Source organism: Pleurodeles waltl, chromosome 7 (assembly GCF_031143425.1).
Source record: "Pleurodeles waltl isolate 20211129_DDA chromosome 7, aPleWal1.hap1.20221129, whole genome shotgun sequence".
Taxonomy (NCBI): domain Eukaryota; kingdom Metazoa; phylum Chordata; class Amphibia; order Caudata; family Salamandridae; genus Pleurodeles; species Pleurodeles waltl.
The window spans coordinates 24,699,196-24,717,189 of NC_090446.1; the positions used below are offsets into that span (position 1 = coordinate 24,699,196).

The following is a 17,994-nucleotide window of genomic DNA, read 5'->3' on the forward strand; positions in this document are numbered from 1 at the left end:
GCAAATCAGCAAGTATTCATAATTTTTAAGGTGTATTGATTTAATAAACAACTGCTGTTGTGCTCATCTCTGAATTAGACAAACAACACCACCATGTGGCAGACTGCCATAAGTGCCGATGTTGACAATTAAGTGCCGGTACTGAGCACCAGAAACCACCAGCTCAAATCAAGCACTGACTGCAAATTGTATAACATTAATATAAAGAGGCATGCACATGCAGGCCCCGTTAAAAGTTGCCCTGGGACTTGGAATTTCAGCCTGCTCAGTTACCACTACTGCTCGATACGGTATCACCAGGGACCAGACAAAGAGCGAAGAGCATCTTTCTGACTTGTACCCTGACAGACCACAAAGAAATGAGGATTTACTGGGTAAATCAGATTTCTGGTTCCATTCCCACTTGTAATTCTTCAACCTTTGGATCAGAATTCTAAGATTTATTTTCTTTCCCATTTCAATGCACAATTGAACTGATTTTGTTTGCATAATTCATTCATATGGCCTTGTAGGATTTTGACTGAACTTTTATTTTTTACGCTTTGTTCGAAATAAAAGTTTTGAAGTTGACACTGTTTCATTTTTTGAATTATTGCACTACAGTACCCTTCTTAAGATTGTGACTGCACTCAGTGTCATTTGGTGTGTATTGTTGAAGATAGAATTTGGAAAATGTAAGAGGTAAATTAATACGTGAACATGGTCCTGTGTGATTGCAATTGGATCCTCTTCACAAACTATGTGATTGGGAAGAATAGTCTATAAATATAATCTACTTATGTTTTTTTAAGCTACTATTACTGCTCACCAGGAAGGTGAGGAGGTTTTTATGCTCAGTTATGCCTATTTACAGATGAGTGCTAGAGGACGGCTTTAAATATTTGTGATGCCAACTGCTCAACTGTCTGGTGTCGTCAGAGAACCCCTCACAACTGAAGGCAGGAGATGACAAAAAGTTTGTGCAGATAGAGGAGGCATCTACTCGGACATTAACTTCCAGGTAAAGTTTATAAAGCAGCACAAGGCTGATTCCCTCATGTGGTTTAACTGACCTTGGGGTAGAACCAGTCTCCATGCATGTCACAGACACAAAGGACAGTTACTTGTTAAGAGCAAGACTTACAGGATGTCAGACATGGTTTGGGAATGCCACATTTAGTTAGCCAGCATGACAGGTCAGAGGGTGATTGAGCACACCCTTAGTCCACAGGATAGCCTGTTAGTTTGGTTTCCAAGTTAATGTGATGAATCTACACATTTGCCTAGTCTCCCTGTGTTTTAGTACAGTGACCAAGGCCATTGTCCATCCCATTCCATGTCTAGACAAGCTTGTGGGTAGGTTAAGCAGTGCAAATCTGCTCTGCACTATGGACCTCAAGCCTTCAATACAACGTTTTGAAACACTAGCAGAATACTCCATCCAAGACCATCATAGAGTATGTCAGCCTCCCATAGTAGCACTCACACTACACCCCATGGGCTATTAGCCTAGCCTATCTACTAGATGTAGCATCCACATACAGCTGGATACAAGTAGAGACAACCATGTAATAAAAATGATATCTCATTTACACAATCAACTATTCTAAAACAACCCACCTCAAATTTTCAAGCAAGACAAGTGGTATGTTTGCTTATATTTAATCACTCCTGTTAACTAAATCCACACTGTGTTGTATAGTTGATTTAGGAGGAACTTAACACCACTCTTTATAGCACCCCCCCAAAACTGTGAGGTTCAGACCAATCTCTTCTAAAAACTGGTTTTGCTCCTGAGAGACACATATTGTGAAGTTAAGGACGCAACAGTAAAATTCGATGTGCAACCACAGCTTAGAATCTGATACTTATCCTACCAATGAAAAGTTTCTCAAGAGTTCCACAGGTTTCATCACTTGGACTGATAGAGAGTGCAAAATGAAGCACAGAGGTGGGAAGAGAAGCATACTAGGAAGACAGCTGGAAAATACATGCATTCATAGAAAGGCAACAGGGTGTAGATTTTGATATGCAATTTATTCTACATTTACACTACTTTTTTGGAGACTGACAATTCAGTTTCTTTCAACAAATGAATGTATTAATGGAAGAAAACAATGCAATAATAACTCTTAGAACACTGGCTTCACTTCCTCTTTCCCTTTGTCTTGAGTGTGATCTATTTCCTAGTTTTATCCCCTTCCCTCTTTTGCCCCTCTATCTTCCCAGCCCCTGTCCAATCTCCTTGTTTTGTTCTTTGCCACCCATTCCTTATCCTTGATTCTTTCCATTCTCTCTCCCACTACCTTTTGCTGTCACCCTCCCATGCTGTGCTCCTTTTCCTACTGCTCCCACTGGTTTACCTCCATGTCCTTTTCCTTTGCCAGTTCCCTTTTCACTCCTCTTTTCTCTTTCCTTTTGGTTCTCTCTTCCCTTGCTATTGCCACCACCCGGTTCCTTTTCACCTTTTCCTTTCCCTTGTCCCTTCCCTCCCTTGCCACCCTTACCTCTTCCTTCTCCCTTTCCTTTCCCATGTCCCTCGACTCCTTCTCTGCCCTTACCCTTTCCTTCACCCTTCCCATGCCCTTCATCTCCTTCTCTGCCCTTACCTTTTCCTTTACCCTTCCCATGCCCTTCAACTCCCTCTCTGCCCTTACCCTTTCCTTCACCCTTCCCTTTCTCATTAGCGTTTCCCTTTCCTTTCCCACCCAGGTTTTCTTTTTCACTTCTTTTTTCTCGCTTTCCTTCATGTCCTTGTTCTCCTTCACTTCCTTCCTCTGATTCTGACTCTTCACTGTTGTCTTCTTCTTCTTCACTGTGATCTCGTTTTGGTTTTAGCTTTTGTTCTGCACCTTTCTCTTGTTGTTCCTTTTCAGTTTCAGCAGCTCTGTGGTTCTCTGATGTGTCCACCTTGCCTTCTTCTTCTAAAAAAAAAAAAAAAAATACAATATGGGAATGGCAGATAAGAGATGGCTATTTTCATCATGTCCAGAGACAGGCTGCCAGCTTCCTGCAGGCATAAATGCATTATTTACTTATCACATCCAGAAGAACACTGCACTCCTACCTCTGGCTGGAGGAGTAAGCTCTTCATACAGCTGACATAAACACACCCACAGATTGCTGGGTATTTTCTACCCACAGTAAACTGTCCTCACCCTGGACAAGGTTGCAGAAACACTCCAGCCAAAGGAAAGAGTAAAAGGGCTTTCAGGGTGAGAAAGATTAGTGAACCCACTCAAATGTGGTTGGCTTCTCGGCAAAAGGAATAGTTTACCTGGAAAAATATGTCAACCACTGAGGATTCAGTTCAAATATATTGATGTATTTATGTATGTATGTATGTATATGGTATATTGATGTGTCAAATTTGCACATTCGTGAACGCACCCTTAGTGAGAAGCATTGTTTATATGTGGGAACACAGAGGCCCTCATTATGACATTGGCGGCAAATGCCGCCTACCGTCACAGCGATGGCCGCCAACATACCATTGCGTGGCTACCGACCCACCATGGCATTATGACCGTAGATGGAATACCACCAGAATGCTAGTGTAATTCCATCAACAGTCATGGCAGTAAGGTGGCGCTGCTGCCAGCACCAGCGCCACGCCAGCAAAACACTGCGTACCGTGTCATGTTCCATGATATGGCCTGGCGGTGTTTTTCTGGCGGCCGCTGCTGCTGGCAGCAACGCCGCGTCCCGTCTCCTGCCGGAGGACCCCCTGCAAGCAGGTAAGTTGGATTCTCTGACAGGAGAGAGGGGTGGGGGCATTGTGTGCATGAGTGGGGGTATGTGTGACTGTATGTGAATGTATGCATGCGTGTGTAATGCACGTGTGAATGAGTGGGTGTGAGTGTATGTGCATGTTGTGTTGCAAGATTGCATTTGTGCCTGGATGTATGTATGTGAGTGTTGCTGTGAGTTTGTATGAATGTATAAATGCGTGGGTGAATGTGTGTATGCGTGTGTATAGGTGTGTATGTATGTGCGTGTATGTGTGTAAATGTGTGGGGGTGGGAGGGGGAGACCCCTATCAGTGACAGGGAAGGATTTCCCTGGCACTGATAACGCCTACTGCCATAGTTTTAGTGGCAGTCCCTAAACCACTGAAACCATGGCGGTGGGTAGGGTCATAATGCCATGGGCGGCCTAGTGACGGTCATTACCGTTGTGGCGGTTGGTGTGGTACATTTGCAAACTGCCAATGTCATAATAGTGGAGGTAGGTACTGCCAGCCTGTTGGCGGTAATACCTCCACTATTCCATCGACCGCCAGGGTTGTAATGAGGACCATAGAGTTCTTTGTGGATAAAGTCTGTAATATAATTGAAGTGTAGTGTGGCCTTGAGATTATCAATGCCATTGAACACACAGATGACTGCTTTAGTCCGTGGGACTATACTGTGCATATTCAAACCACAAAAGATATGGGGGTATATTTATTTAAAAAATCACAATGTGCAGCTCAACAAGTCATCTTGATGTGCTGCGCTGAACTGCATGATACGGAAAGGGCAGGAATGCGCTGTATTTAACATAACTGCACCACGGTGCAAGGGTGTCTGTGTTGTAAGCAGGACTGTTTTTGTGCACAAAAACAATCCTCTGAGGCATTTTCCTCTTTCTATGTGTGCCCCAGAATGTGTCACACATAGAAAGAGGAAGGAATAAGGAGGAATAAAGATATTTCTCTTTGTTGCATCTCTCCTGGGAAGGCATTGCATTTGATGCATTCTCAGGTCCAACAGTATCTGTAAATAGGGCACGTGGTTGTTGGGTGTGTCACAAGGAATGAGGCAGATGTTGCAGCACTCTCTGTTACAGGAAATGCTTTGACTGAGAGCAAAAACTGTGGACACTGAATGTGAAATCACTGCAAATTACATGTTTCCCCGAGACTACCTGTCACTTTTTAATGACCAATGAAGATATTAACTAAACATCTTACCCTTCCTGCCGCCCCGTCTGCAGACCATGATTTTGACCTGTTGAGCTCTGTGTGACACGGTAATAAGCACTAATCATACAATTGTGAAATAACACTAAGCTATGTTTTTTGGGCCTTAAAATGTGCAGAACTGTATTAGGTAAAATGTTTATTGGCACATTTATTAAGCTTCCACACACTGAGCACATATAGCCTTGACCTGTGCAGATCTTGTATTACTCCAGCACACCTGTGAGTAAATCTCGAATTGTTTTGAGTAAATAAAGGCTCACAGGACTGTGAAGCAAAGAAGAATACGCTTTTCTGGTGCCACACAAGCTTTTTGTAGCTGTGGCAAAACTTTTTTTCACGCAGGTGTTCTCCGAAAGGTAGTGTGTAAAAGTTATTTGTTTCATGATAAGTATGTGCATTGCTCAATGGATACACTTTTCAATTTTGTCCAGGCTATTGAAGACTTACAAAAAGGTGGCAGCATAGAGAACATCTAGAGTGAGAACAGGGGAGAGAATGACAGAATTTGCAATGAATTTGCAATGATCCCCAGGCTGTCATTTTCTATCTCCCAGGTTTGTTGTTCCGCATGTTGTTGTGACATTATTTTGCTGTGATGCTGTATTGGCAAATTTTGTTTTCGTGTTCTGTATCTGTCATGTATTGTGTTTTCTTTGTTTTGTATTTATACTTGTTTTGTCTTTATATTGCCCTTTATTTTATTTCCCAGTGGTGATGTGCTGTTGTTTTGTTGTACTTTTGTGTTCTGTTCTTGTAGGTTATAAAAGCAGGAAAACAGAACACACAGAGTGGAAAAGTACCTACCCAGAGAAAGGGAATGAACTAAGAGAATGGAAAACTATAGAGGTCAGCACTAGCACATTGCCATGGTCCTTTCCTGCATATTTTCTATGTATCTTTCCCAAGGTAGAATCATTTACATCATTTTACACAACAAATAGAAAATGTGCCCTGACCAGTGAATATGTCAACAATGCAGAAACATTTCCTGAATGGGATTGCCAGAGGGTATTTGTTAACTTCTTTTCCTGATAACTCTGCAACATAATATGTGACTGAGAGTCTGCAGTCTAACTTTGGAATGTGTGCACTGCTGGTTCAAAGGATGGCATTATTTATTGGGAAGTAATCTGGTTCTTTATATTCCCCTAGGCAGGAGTCGTCCATGTGCCCCCTGTGTTAAATGCAGTACTTGGGATGTCAAAAGGAATCAAATGCTCACCTCAGTTAAACCATGCTATGACAAAGCAGAATATAGACCCAAGGTTGTACATGCTATAGAAATGGGTGTGTTAGACATGTCTCTCTCTACTGGGACAAACCCAAATCTTTTGCCTTCCTCCTCCTACTTTTTGCTGGATTTCTGCTTATTGGTCCTATAGGGGCCACAGAAGTCTATGCTGGTTCTGTCCAGAAAGGTGAGACATGCAGAAAATGTTTGCCCAAAATGGAGTGGCTTCATCAAGAGCTAGACCAGGAGTCCTCTGTCTATCTCCATGCCATCTCTCACAGCACTACTCCTGCCTAGGAGAACAGAACCTTGAAAACATGAAAATGGCTAAAGGGTCTCTCTTATTGCTCATCACGTTGGCAGTAGTCAAGATGGAAAAACCTGGACCTTTGTGAGGAATGTGCAGCCATCTTTGTATGGAGTAATTACCAACATTTACCTGGAATAGCTGATGCACCATTTAGTGTGAATGACATCAGTGTACTTACATATGCCTTTTTCAGTGACCAGCTTTAGAGCCACTTCTGAATGCCAACTATGTTATTTCTGTGACGTTGTGCAACTCACTTAACTCTGTCCATATGAAAAGGTAGAAAATAAATCTGAGAGGGAGGGAAAAATAATTTCAGTGTGACCTGCTTTGGAATCATTAACAGATAATTAATTGTTGATAGGAACTAAAGAAGCCAATACTAGAACTATTCTCAAAACCTCCCCTAGGTTTCTGCCACAGGTGGAGAAGTCTGTTGTTCTTCAATAGCCCTCTAGTGAGCGTTCTCAGGATGGCGTATCTTCCCAGATACTGGCTAAGATTATTCTGAGACTTTGATGCAGTAATTGAAAACACTTAGGTCCATATTTATGAAAAATGGCGCACAACTGTGCTAACACAGTTGTGCGTCATTTTTTTTAAAAGCTGGCTAACGCCAGTCCCTAACAGCATATTTATGAAATGATGCACAATGGCGCTAAGGAATGGCTAGCGTCTCAAAAACAGACACTAGCCTGTGAGGGATGGAGGTAGGGGAAATGGCACTAGTGGGACAGAAGTGACGTTAGACAGGTTAGCAGCAAAATATCTGCCTCTAAGCCGCCTATAGTCATTTTTTTATGCACAAGCAGCCAGAAAACAACTCCTGTCTAAGTATAGCCCAATGCCCACCACATGGAATCAGTGTCCCTTGGGCAAGCCCTACATACCCAGTGCCAGGCAGGGGGCCCTATGTAAGGGACCTCCAAAGGCACACCACACACATACGCAAACACTTAGCTGAAACTTATCTGGGATGGGCTCCCTCCTCCTATAGTGTCCCTGTGGTATGGGTGGTGGTGTATCTGGGGCTTGGGGTTGGCATCTGTGAGCCCATTCCATGGTGTTTCCCCATGGAAATGGGCCTATTGGCACTTTAATGCCTGGTCTGACCAGGCTTTAAATAATGATGCTAAATGGGCTTAGCACCATTATTTAGGCCTGCTTCTCAGTTGCACGTAGTTTCTGCGTAGGGAGTTAAATATGGTGCAGGGGGGGCTAGTGTCATTTTTAGGAAGGGAATGCCTACCCTGCATCTCATTGGCGCAAGGTGGGTTGGTGCTTCCTAAAAATAGAGCTAACTCCAAAACTAGGATGTTAGACTGGTCTTGCATCAAAGTATAAATATGGAGTTAGGTTTGCGATGCCTTAGTGCCAAAATAAATGGCGGTAAGGCAACGCAAACCTTTCATAAATATGAGCCTTATTGAGTAAGGTAATTGAAATTCCCCTAAGTCCACTCAATATCTTAAAAGGAAACAAAGTGATCTTTGTAGGCACTCTAGGTGGCACCATTTGAGATGGTGTCAATTTGTTGCCTGTTCTACCCCATTCACAGTAGTGCATGCTCATGCATTGACTATTGACAGAAGAGAGGGCTCAGAAGACCCTGACAAGAGAGAGAAGAGACATAGTAGGTCCTTACCAAATATTGCCTTGGTGCACCTCATGCCGACCTTGGTGCTGCAGCATTTGTCCTCACCGTCGCAGTCCCAGTCTACAGAGCAGTTCTTCAGCTTGGAGAAGTCAGGTTTGGGGCAGGGTTTTTTATCTCTGTAGGGATTTGGTCCTTCTTTACTCTGCTGCAGATTATGGTGTTGCAGAGCCTCTTGCTCTGACGTCTCGACGGGTGACTTATTCTTGAAGTTCTCAAACTTTTGACCATGTTTTTGGATGTAGTCTCCAAAACACATCCCGGGCTTACGAACACCTTCATGCTGAGATTCACCTGGATTAATGCAATAAAGATATCACAGGCTTCACCACAGACCCATTATTTCTGATCTAAAAGTATTTAAAATGCAGCTCTCTTCTGCTAGCAGAGAGTTTGAACACCTATCTGTCATCCAAATATCCATCAAAGGAAATGTACTACGAGGACTGGCAGAGAATCACATTATACACTGGATTGACAAACCCATTGACCATCTTTATTGATTTCCAATCACCATGTCAAATTGAGTCTTGAGTGTTCATATATCAAAGTTAACATCCATTGCTCGATTTTCCTAATTAAAACAGCTGAAAGTTTAAGGGGGGCAGAGCCAAGTTTTAAACTTATTTCCACTGATTCAAAGCCATGTATATCTGAAGACAGTTATTTAATCTTAGTGCAACTCACGTGTAAATCTGTGCAATCTGTGCAGGTAACATTTAACACAAAAGACCACAGGCAACTACTGCAAGATGTATAGTTTACTTCTTAATGGGCACAGTGTGTGAGTGAGAAGGAAGAAAGGATCACAGCGCAAAAGAGAGAAGAAACAGACACACTGATCTTGAGCGGAGGTAAGCAAAGGCAGTTGTATTGATTTCTATCATCACTGAGATGTCTCTTATGAGTATCCAAATGTCTTGTTTTATGAATAATTAACAAATAAGCTTAATTGTAATGCTAAACATCTTTTTTTACCAGAGAATTTAACTGAAACAGGATATCTGGTGAAACAATATTTCATAAAACATTTCTTTGTGAGAAATGTTGTCCATATTTGAGATTTACCAAGTTATGATTTTCATTTTAAATTACAAACATTCTTGAAACAAGTGGAATATGAAGGTGATGTAACTTTTACACTGTGCAGTGTCCAGGCGTGCACCAGACTTGCCCTCTATTTAACCTATTTCTCACATATGTTCACTCAGTGTTGCTCAACCTTCAAAAGAGCCAAGTTTGAACAATCTCTGCCGGTACCAAACTCTACTGTAATTGCTTGAATGGTGTGGTGCATGTTGACTGGATGGCAGCAGGATAGTACAGCCGATTACCTGCGAAGAAGGGACACTTTGGATGAAATGACCCTACGATCCTACCTGAAATGGTGACCTTCCCGCAGCCCCTATTCTGAGTTTCTCACAGGGTCAGTGGGCGGAAACTCCAGCCCGATGGGCCTGCGGGAAATATCCCAAACATTGACGCCAGTTCGTAATTGAGCCAGTGGCAATGTTGCAGTGCGTAGGTCTGTGAAGGAGACAGTGAAAAGTGTGATGGGCCTGTCCATGGGGGCCCCTGCACTGCCCATGCCAAGTTACCACCATGCAAAGGCTGTTGGAGAGGGGACTCGTAATCCCCAGGGTGGGGCTGCATGCAGCGCTGCCCTGGTGGATTAGGACCACAAGCACCACCAGCCCCTCCTGTGGAGGGAAAATTCCGGTGCTGGGCGGTCCGACCATGGCACTTTTGCCATGCTCATAATGTGGAGGTCTGACTGCCACCAAAGCACCACCAGGGCTAAAGACCACCAGGGTCATAAGTGTTTTCGAGACTGTAGCAAAGACAAAGTAGTGTCATCCATTAACATGGATGAGAAACTGCTGCCTTCAACTCAATGCAAACAAAACAGAAGTACTCATCATGGGCCCTCAACCCAACACGTGCAATGACTCCTGGTAGACACCTACCCTTGTAAACCCACTCACCCCCACCAGCCAAACCGCAAACTCGGAATCATCCTGGACTCCAACCTCAGCATGAACCATCAAATCAGCTCAGTCACCTCCACCTGCTTCTGCACACTCTGCCTCCTATGCAAGTCCTTCCAGGGGTTCCCCTCAAACATAGAAAGACTGTCACACACACCCTCATCATAGCAGACTGGACTATGGCAATGCATTCTACACCGGAATCAGCCAGAAACTCAACCACAAACTACAAAACATCCAGAACGCCGCCCCCGAACTGGTGCTCGAAATACCTCGACACTGCCACATCTCAAAACACTTGCGTACATTGCACTGGCTTCCCATAGAGAAAATAATCACCTTCAAGATCCTCACCCACACACACAAAGCCATCCACAACACCAGACTAGAATACCTGAACCAGCGACTCAACCTCCACGTACCCCACAGGACCCTACACTCAGCCCAGCTCTCTCTCACAGAAGTACCCCGCTTCAGGAAAACCAGAACAGGAAGACGCTCCTTTTCTAACCTCGCAGCCACAGCCTGGAATGCCCTCCATCTCCACATCAGACAAATCACCTCCCTCCTCACCTTCACGAAGGAACTGAAGACATGGCTTTTTTAAGAACCACCTCACTGGTATCCGCTACACTTCCTCCCCCAGCGCCTTGAGACCGTAACGGGTGAGTAGTTACGCTATACAAGCACTGATTGATTGATTGATGCCATTTAAGAAAGAAGAGACACTTTTGCAAATACATTAGGGCTTTGAGTTTGAAAAATTACTGTTGAAAAATTTATAATTTCTAGGTCTATCTCATGCTTTCTCATGTTCTTTCTTCACTCCTCTTTCTTTTGCACTTGTGCTGTCTTAACCACCTTCTCATGTTTTGTTACACTACTTGAATCTCTTTGCTGTAAAGAGGTTTCTTTGCAAAGATGGACCTCTGTAACCATGTCCCAGCTAGTGCTGTCAGGGGTACCAAGGTCTGTCTGGTACAGTCAGTGTAATAGGCTTTTTGGGAAGTAGTGCCCCTGTGTCAGAATTGAGAGAGCCACACTACTAACTGTAATTACAGAACTACACGCTCCCTGATGCAAACAACCAGAAATGAGAAAATGCGTCACAATGACTACTGGGCCTCAGAACTGAGATCTGCCAATTCACACAATCTCACCGTATGACACACAATATTGGCTCCCATCACATGGTCATGCAGTGAGGAGCCAATATCACATGGTGGCAGTGAAAACAAACTTATTTTCAGAGGCTTTTAACTGCTGATGTCCATTGATGTGTATGAAAACACCCCACGACATCGACTACAGCCTCAGGAAGATTTTTTAAGAGGACGGAGTTTGGGGCTGGGTTGGGCGTGGGGGCAAAAGTGCCTCTTAGGTGCTTTTTGACATGAGGCCATACCCCCTCAAAGGCCCTACCCCCTCCTCACACTGTGAGATTTATGTTGAAGTTGGCAAGTCTGGGTAAACGCAGTTCTATGCACACTATTTTATATTTATCAAGTACTGTCACACATTGGGCTGGCTGGCAGTCACCTTATACACTTGCTACCAGTAGGGGCCATCTACAGTCTCATAGCTTGGATGTCTATATGTAACCCGAAATCCATTGAGATTATCAACTCATTGTACACTACTTTGGCGTCCAAGTAAATCAGCCTCTTCAAGTGGCTCATTACGAGTAGCCTGGAAATAGGGTGTGATAATAAAAGTTGAATAGAAATACTGGGTCCTGATAATACCAGGGGATCAAATCAAATCAAATCATTAACATTTATAAAGCGCGCTACTCACCCGTGCGGGTCTCAAGGCGCTAGGGGGGAAAGGGGGGGTTATCGCTGCTCGAACAGCCAAGTCTTTAGGAGTCTCCGGAAAGCGGAGTGGTCCTGGGTGATCCTGAGGCTGGTGGGGAGGGAGTTCCAGGTCTTGGCCGCCAGGAAGGAGAAAGATCTCCCACCCGCCGTGGAGCGGCGGGTGCGAGGGACGGCAGCAAGTGCGAGGCCAGCGGAGCGGAGGGGGCGGGTGGGGACGTAGAAGCTGAGGCGTCTGTTGAGGTATTCCGGTCCCTTGTTGTGGAGGGCTTTGTGTGCGTGGGTGAGAAGACGGAAGGTGATCCTTTTGCTGACTGGGAGCCAATGCAGGTGTCTCAGGTGTGCGGAGATGTGGCTGTTGCGGGGTACGTCGAGGATGAGGCGGGCCGAGGCGTTTTGGATGCGTTGCAGGCGGTTTTGGAGTTTGGCTGTGGTCCCGGCGTAGAGGGTGTTGCCGTAGTCCAGGCGGCTCGTGACGAGGGCGTGGGTCACGGTTTTTCTGGTGTCGGCGGGGATCCAGCGGAAGATCTTACGGAGCATGCGGAGAGTGAGGAAGCAGGCGGAGGACACGGCGTTGACTTTCTTGGTCATGGTGAGAAGAGGGTCCAAGATGAAGCCGAGGTTGCGGGCGTGGTCTGCGGGGGTCGGTGCGGTGCCGAGGGCCGTGGGCCACCAGGAGTCGTCCCAGGCGGACGGGGTGTTGCCGAGGATGAGGACTTCCGTTTTTTCAGAGTTCAGCTTTAGGCGGCTGAGCCTCATCCAATCTGCGACGTCCTTCATACCCTCTTGTAGGTTGGTCTTGGCGCTGGCGGGGTCCTTGGTGAGGGAGAGTACAAGTTGGGTGTCGTCGGCGTAGGAGGTGATGATGATGTCGTGCTTGCGTACGATGTCGGCGAGGGGGCTCATGTAGACATTGAAGAGTGTCGGGCTGAGCGATGAGCCTTGAGGTACGCCGCAGATGATCTTGGTGGGTTCTGAGCGAAACGGAGGGAGGTAAACTCTTTGGGAGCGGTTAGCGAGGAAGGAGGCGATCCAGTCCAGGGCCTGGCCTTGGATCCCGGTGGAGCGTAGGCGGGTGATTAGGGTGCGGTGACAGACGGTGTCAAAGGCAGCCGAGAGGTCGAGGAGAATGAGGGCGACTGTTTCACCGTTGTCCATCAGGGTTCTGATGTCGTCTGTGACTGAGATGAGGGCGGTTTCCGTGCTGTGGTTGGTTCGGAATCCGGTTTGTGAAGGGTCGAGCAGGTTGTTGTCTTCCAGGAAGGTGGTCAGCTGTTTGTTGACGGTCTTTTCTATTACCTTGGCTGGGAAAGGTAGAAGAGAGATGGGGCGGAAGTTTTTCAGGTCGCTTGGGTCAGCCGTAGGTTTCTTTAGTAGGGCGTTGACTTCAGCGTGCTTCCAGCATTCGGGGAAGGTAGCAGAAGAAAAAGAAGAGTTGATGACGGTCTGGAGGTGCGGGGCGATGATGTCGTCGGCTTTGTTAAAGATGAAGTGCGGGCAGGGGTCCGAAGGGGCGCCGGAGTGGATAGAGTTCATGATGGATTTGGTTTCTTCCGTGTTGATGTGGGTCCAGTTGTTGAGGGTGATGTCCGGGGAAGCGGGTTCAGTGGTGTATGGTTGGGTCTGGTGTCCGAAGCTGTCGTGGAGGTCGCTGATCTTGCGATGGAAGAAAGTGGCGAGGGATTCGCACAAATCCTGTGAGGGCGTGACGGCGTTGGCGCTGGCGCTGGGGTTGGAGAACTCTTTGACGATGCTGAAGAGTTCTCTGCTGTTGTGGCTGTTTTTGTCTAGTCTGTCGGTGAAAAAGTTCCTTTTGGCAGTGCGGATCAGGTGGTGGTGTTCGCGTGTAGCGTTCTTGAGGGCGGTCATGTTGTCAGCGGTGTGGTCCTTGCGCCAGGCCTTCTCAAGGGCACGACAAGTTTTCTTTGATTCTTTGAGGGTGTCAGAGAACCAGAGAGGTTTTTTGGTGTTGGTCTGTCGATGCGTGCGTTTGAGGGGAGCAAGGTTGTCAGCGCAGTTGGAGATCCAGTTTGTGAGGTTGAGAGCTGCGACGTTGGGGTCGGTGGTGAGCGTGGGTTGGTTGGCGGCGAGAGCGGAGAAGAGTTGCTCTTCAGGGATCTTGTTCCACTGTCGATGAGGGATGGGTTGAGTGCGGAGGTGGGAGGTCTCGCGTCGGAATGTGAAGTGGACGCAGCTGTGGTCGGTCCAGTGTAGGGCAGAGGTGTGGCTGAAGAAGACGTGTTTGCTGGCGGAGAAGATAGGGTCGAGCGTGTGTCCGGCGATGTGGGTGGCGGTGTTCACCAGTTGTTTGAGGCCGAGGTTGGCGAGGTTGTCGAGCAGGGTGGTGGTGTTGGGGTCGTTGTTTTGTTCCAGATGGAAGTTGAGGTCGCCCAGGAGGATGTAGTCCGGTGAGGCGAGGGCGTGCGGGGAGATGAAGTCGGCGATGGCGTCGCTGAAAGAGGCGCGAGGTCCGGGAGGACGGTAGACGAGGGATCCTCTGAGGGTGGTCCTTGGGTCGGTGCGAATCTGAAAATGCAGGTGTTCAGCGGCGAGGGGGGGGTCTTCGGTGGAGGTGGTGACGCTGATGGAGTCTTTGAAGATGATGGCGACACCTCCTCCTACTTGGTTGGTGCGGTCTTTTCTGGAGATCTTGTAGCCTTCGGGGATGGCGGGTAGCGATGTCTGGAGCAGAGGAGGCGTTCATCCATGTCTCCGTGATGAAGGCGACGTCCGGGGCTGTGGAGTCCAGGAGGTCCCAAAGTTCAACGGCGTGCTTGTGGACGGAACGAGCGTTGATCAGGATGCACTTGAGGTGGTTGATGGCGCGTGGGCTTGTGGTCGTGGTAGTTGCGTGGTGGAAGATGCGTTTGCAGGAGTTGCAGGCGAAGGGTCCATGGGTGCGTTTGGGGTGAGCTAGGAAGCAGGTTTTGGAGCGCCCTGGGTTGAGGGCGTGGAGGGTGGTGGGGTCGTAGCGGATCAGCGGGGCTTGGGGGAGCTGGGGACCAGGGGTCGTGGCGCTGGGCGCGGGCCAGGCGCGGACGGGCGCAGACGGGCTTGCCTCTGGCGCGCCTCCGGCGCGCAAGCGGCGTGCCCGCTGCGCGCGCCCGCTGCGCAGTCGCGCAGCGGCCGCCATAAGAGGTAGGGGGGGGGGAGGGGTCAGCTGGGGGCGAATGGGAGCTGGGGGGCGGGGGCGTGCAGGAAGTCGCGGCGGGAAAGCGCGAGGGAGGGGGGGGACAGGTAGAGTGAGAGGAGCTGGGGGAGGGGGTTTAGGGTGGAGGAGGGTGAGTGTTAGGAGGTTTGGAGATTAGGGAGAGAGATAGGTGTAGGGTTGTGAAGATAGGGGAGGGGGGGTTGTAGAGGTGGGTGAGGGAGAGAGGTAGAGTGAGAGGATAGGGAGATAGGTAGTAGAGGGGGTGGCGGGAGGGGGGGAGAGATAGAGAAATAGATAGAGAAAATAGATAGAGAAGTCGATAGATAGGGAAATAGATAGATAGACAGATAGGTAGGTAGGAGGAGGTGGAGAGTGGGGGAGTTAGATAGTGAGATAGGGAGCTAGAGAGATAGGAAGATAGGAGGAGTGAGGGAGGTAGATAGCGAACGGGTTAGCTAGGGGTGAGAGAGGGGGAGGCGAGTGAGGGAGGGGGATGAGGAAGGAGCAGGAGGGCAGGCTCGGGGGAAGAAGACGGAGGAGGTAGAAGAGCCGAAGACAGGAGAACAGAAGACAGAAGAACAGAAGACCGGAAGAGCAGAAGACAGAAGAACAGAAGAACAGAAGAACAGAAGAACAGAAGACAGAAGAACAGAAGACCGGAAGAGCAGAAGACCGAAGAACAGAAGAACAGAAGAACAGAAGAACAGAGAAGAACAGAGAAGAACAGAGAAGAACAGAGAAGAACCGAGAAGAAGAGCACAGAAGCACCGAGAAGAACAGAGAAGAAGAACACAGAAGACCGGAAGAACACAGAAGAACAGAAGGGAAGAACAGAAGAACAGAAGAGAAGAACAGAAGAACACAGAAGAAGATTGCAGAGGGGGGGCGAGGAGGAAGAGACAGAGAGGAGGAAAAGAAGCAGGAGAGAAGGTGAGTGGCGCGGGGCAGGGCGAGGGGCTGGGAGGAGGGGGGTACTTACAGTTAGGTGGGTCTCAGGAACACAGGAACTCGGGAACTTGGAGGAGCTGCAGCGGCAGGGGGAGCGACCTACCCTTGGGTCAAGGGTCGCTACCACTGTCGCGCAGTGGCCGCCATAAGAGGTAGGAGGGGGGGGAGGGGTCAGCTGGGGGCGAATGGGAGCTGGGGGGCGGGGGCGTGCAGGAGGTCGCGGCGGGAAAGCGCGAGGGAGGGGGGGGACAGGTAGAGTGAGAGGAGCTGGGGGAGGGGGTTTAGGGTGGAGGAGGGTGAGTGTTAGGAGGTTTGGAGATTAGGGAGAGAGATAGGAGTAGGGTTGTGAAGATAGGGGAGGGGGGGTTGTAGAGGTGGGTGAGGGAGAGAGGTAGAGTGAGAGGATAGGGAGATAGGTAGTAGAAGGGGTGGCGGGAGGGGGGGAGAGATAGAGAAATAGATAGAGAAAATAGATAGAGAAGTCGATAGATAGGGAAATAGATAGATAGACAGATAGGTAGGTAGGAGGAGGTGGAGAGTGGGGGAGTTAGATAGTGAGATAGGGAGCTAGAGAGATAGGAAGATAGGAGGAGTGAGGGAGGTAGATAGCGAACGGGTTAGCTAGGGGTGAGAGAGGGGGAGGCGAGTGAGGGAGGGGGATGAGGAAGGAGCAGGAGGGCAGGCTCGGGGGAAGAAGACGGAGGAGGTAGAAGAGCCGAAGACAGGAGAACAGAAGACAGAAGAACAGAAGACAGAAGAACAGAAGACCGGAAGAGCAGAAGACAGAAGAACAGAAGAACAGAAGAACAGAAGAACAGAAGAACAGAAGACAGAAGAACAGAGGACCGGAAGAGCAGAAGACCGAAGAACAGAAGAACAGAAGAACAGAAGAACAGAAGAACAGAGAAGAACAGAGAAGAACAGAGAAGAACACAGAAGAACCGAGAAGAAGAGCACAGAAGCACCGAGAAGAACAGAGAAGAAGAACACAGAAGACCGGAAGAACACAGAAGAACAGAAGGGAAGAACAGAAGAACAGAAGAGAAGAACAGAAGAACACAGAAGAAGATTGCAGAGGGGGGGCGAGGAGGAAGAGACAGAGAGGAGGAAAAGAAGCAGGAGCAGGAGAGAAGGTGAGTGGCGCGGGGCAGGGCGAGGGGCTGGGAGGAGGGGGGTACTTACAGTTAGGTGGGTCTCAGGAACACAGGAACTCGGGAACTTGGAGGAGCTGCAGCGGCAGGGGGAGCGACCTACCCTTGGGTCAAGGGTCGCTACCACTGTCGCGCAGCGGCCGCCATAAGAGGTAGGAGGGGGGGGAGGGGTCAGCTGGGGGCGAATGGGAGCTGGGGGGCGGGGGCGTGCAGCAGGTCGCGGCGGGAAAGCGCGAGGGAGGGGGGGGGACAGGTAGAGTGAGAGGAGCTGGGGGAGGGGGTTTAGGGTGGAGGAGGGTGAGTGTTAGGAGGTTTGGAGATTAGGGAGAGAGATAGGAGTAGGGTTGTGAAGATAGGGGAGGGGGGGTTGTAGAGGTGGGTGAGGGAGAGAGGTAGAGTGAGAGGATAGGGAGATAGGTAGTAGAGGGGGTGGCGGGAGGGGGGGAGAGATAGAGAAATAGATAGAGAAAATAGATAGAGAAGTCGATAGATAGGGAAATAGATAGATAGACAGATAGGTAGGTAGGAGGAGGTGGAGAGTGGGGGAGTTAGATAGTGAGATAGGGAGCTAGAGAGATAGGAAGATAGGAGGAGTGAGGGAGGTAGATAGCGAACGGGTTAGCTAGGGGTGAGAGAGGGGGAGGCGAGTGAGTGAGGGGGATGAGGAAGGAGCAGGAGGGCAGGCTCGGGGGAAGAAGACGGAGGAGGTAGAAGAGCCGAAGACAGGAGAACAGAAGACAGAAGAACAGAAGACAGAAGAACAGAAGACCGGAAGAGCAGAAGACAGAAGAACAGAAGAACA

At 48.3% G+C, this 17,994-nt stretch overlaps 1 protein-coding gene across 2 annotated transcripts in view; it reads right to left on the reverse strand.

The window, feature by feature from the left end:
* Positions 1-1,997: 1,997 nt before the first annotated feature.
* Positions 1,998-17,994, reverse strand: part of LOC138247149 (high mobility group nucleosome-binding domain-containing protein 5-like) — a 36,151-nt gene continuing 20,154 nt past the window's right edge. Inside the window, exons 2-3 of one of the 2 annotated variants that reach the window (XM_069201890.1) lie at positions 8,132-8,434; positions 1,998-2,900 (exon numbers count right to left, since the gene is read on the reverse strand). In XM_069201890.1, the coding sequence (XP_069057991.1) occupies positions 2,251-2,900; positions 8,132-8,434 (953 nt within the window). In that variant the 3' untranslated portion in view covers positions 1,998-2,250. Of the gene's footprint in view, positions 2,904-8,131; positions 8,435-17,994 lie in introns of both variants that reach the window. The other variant, XM_069201889.1, reaches the window with a different exon arrangement.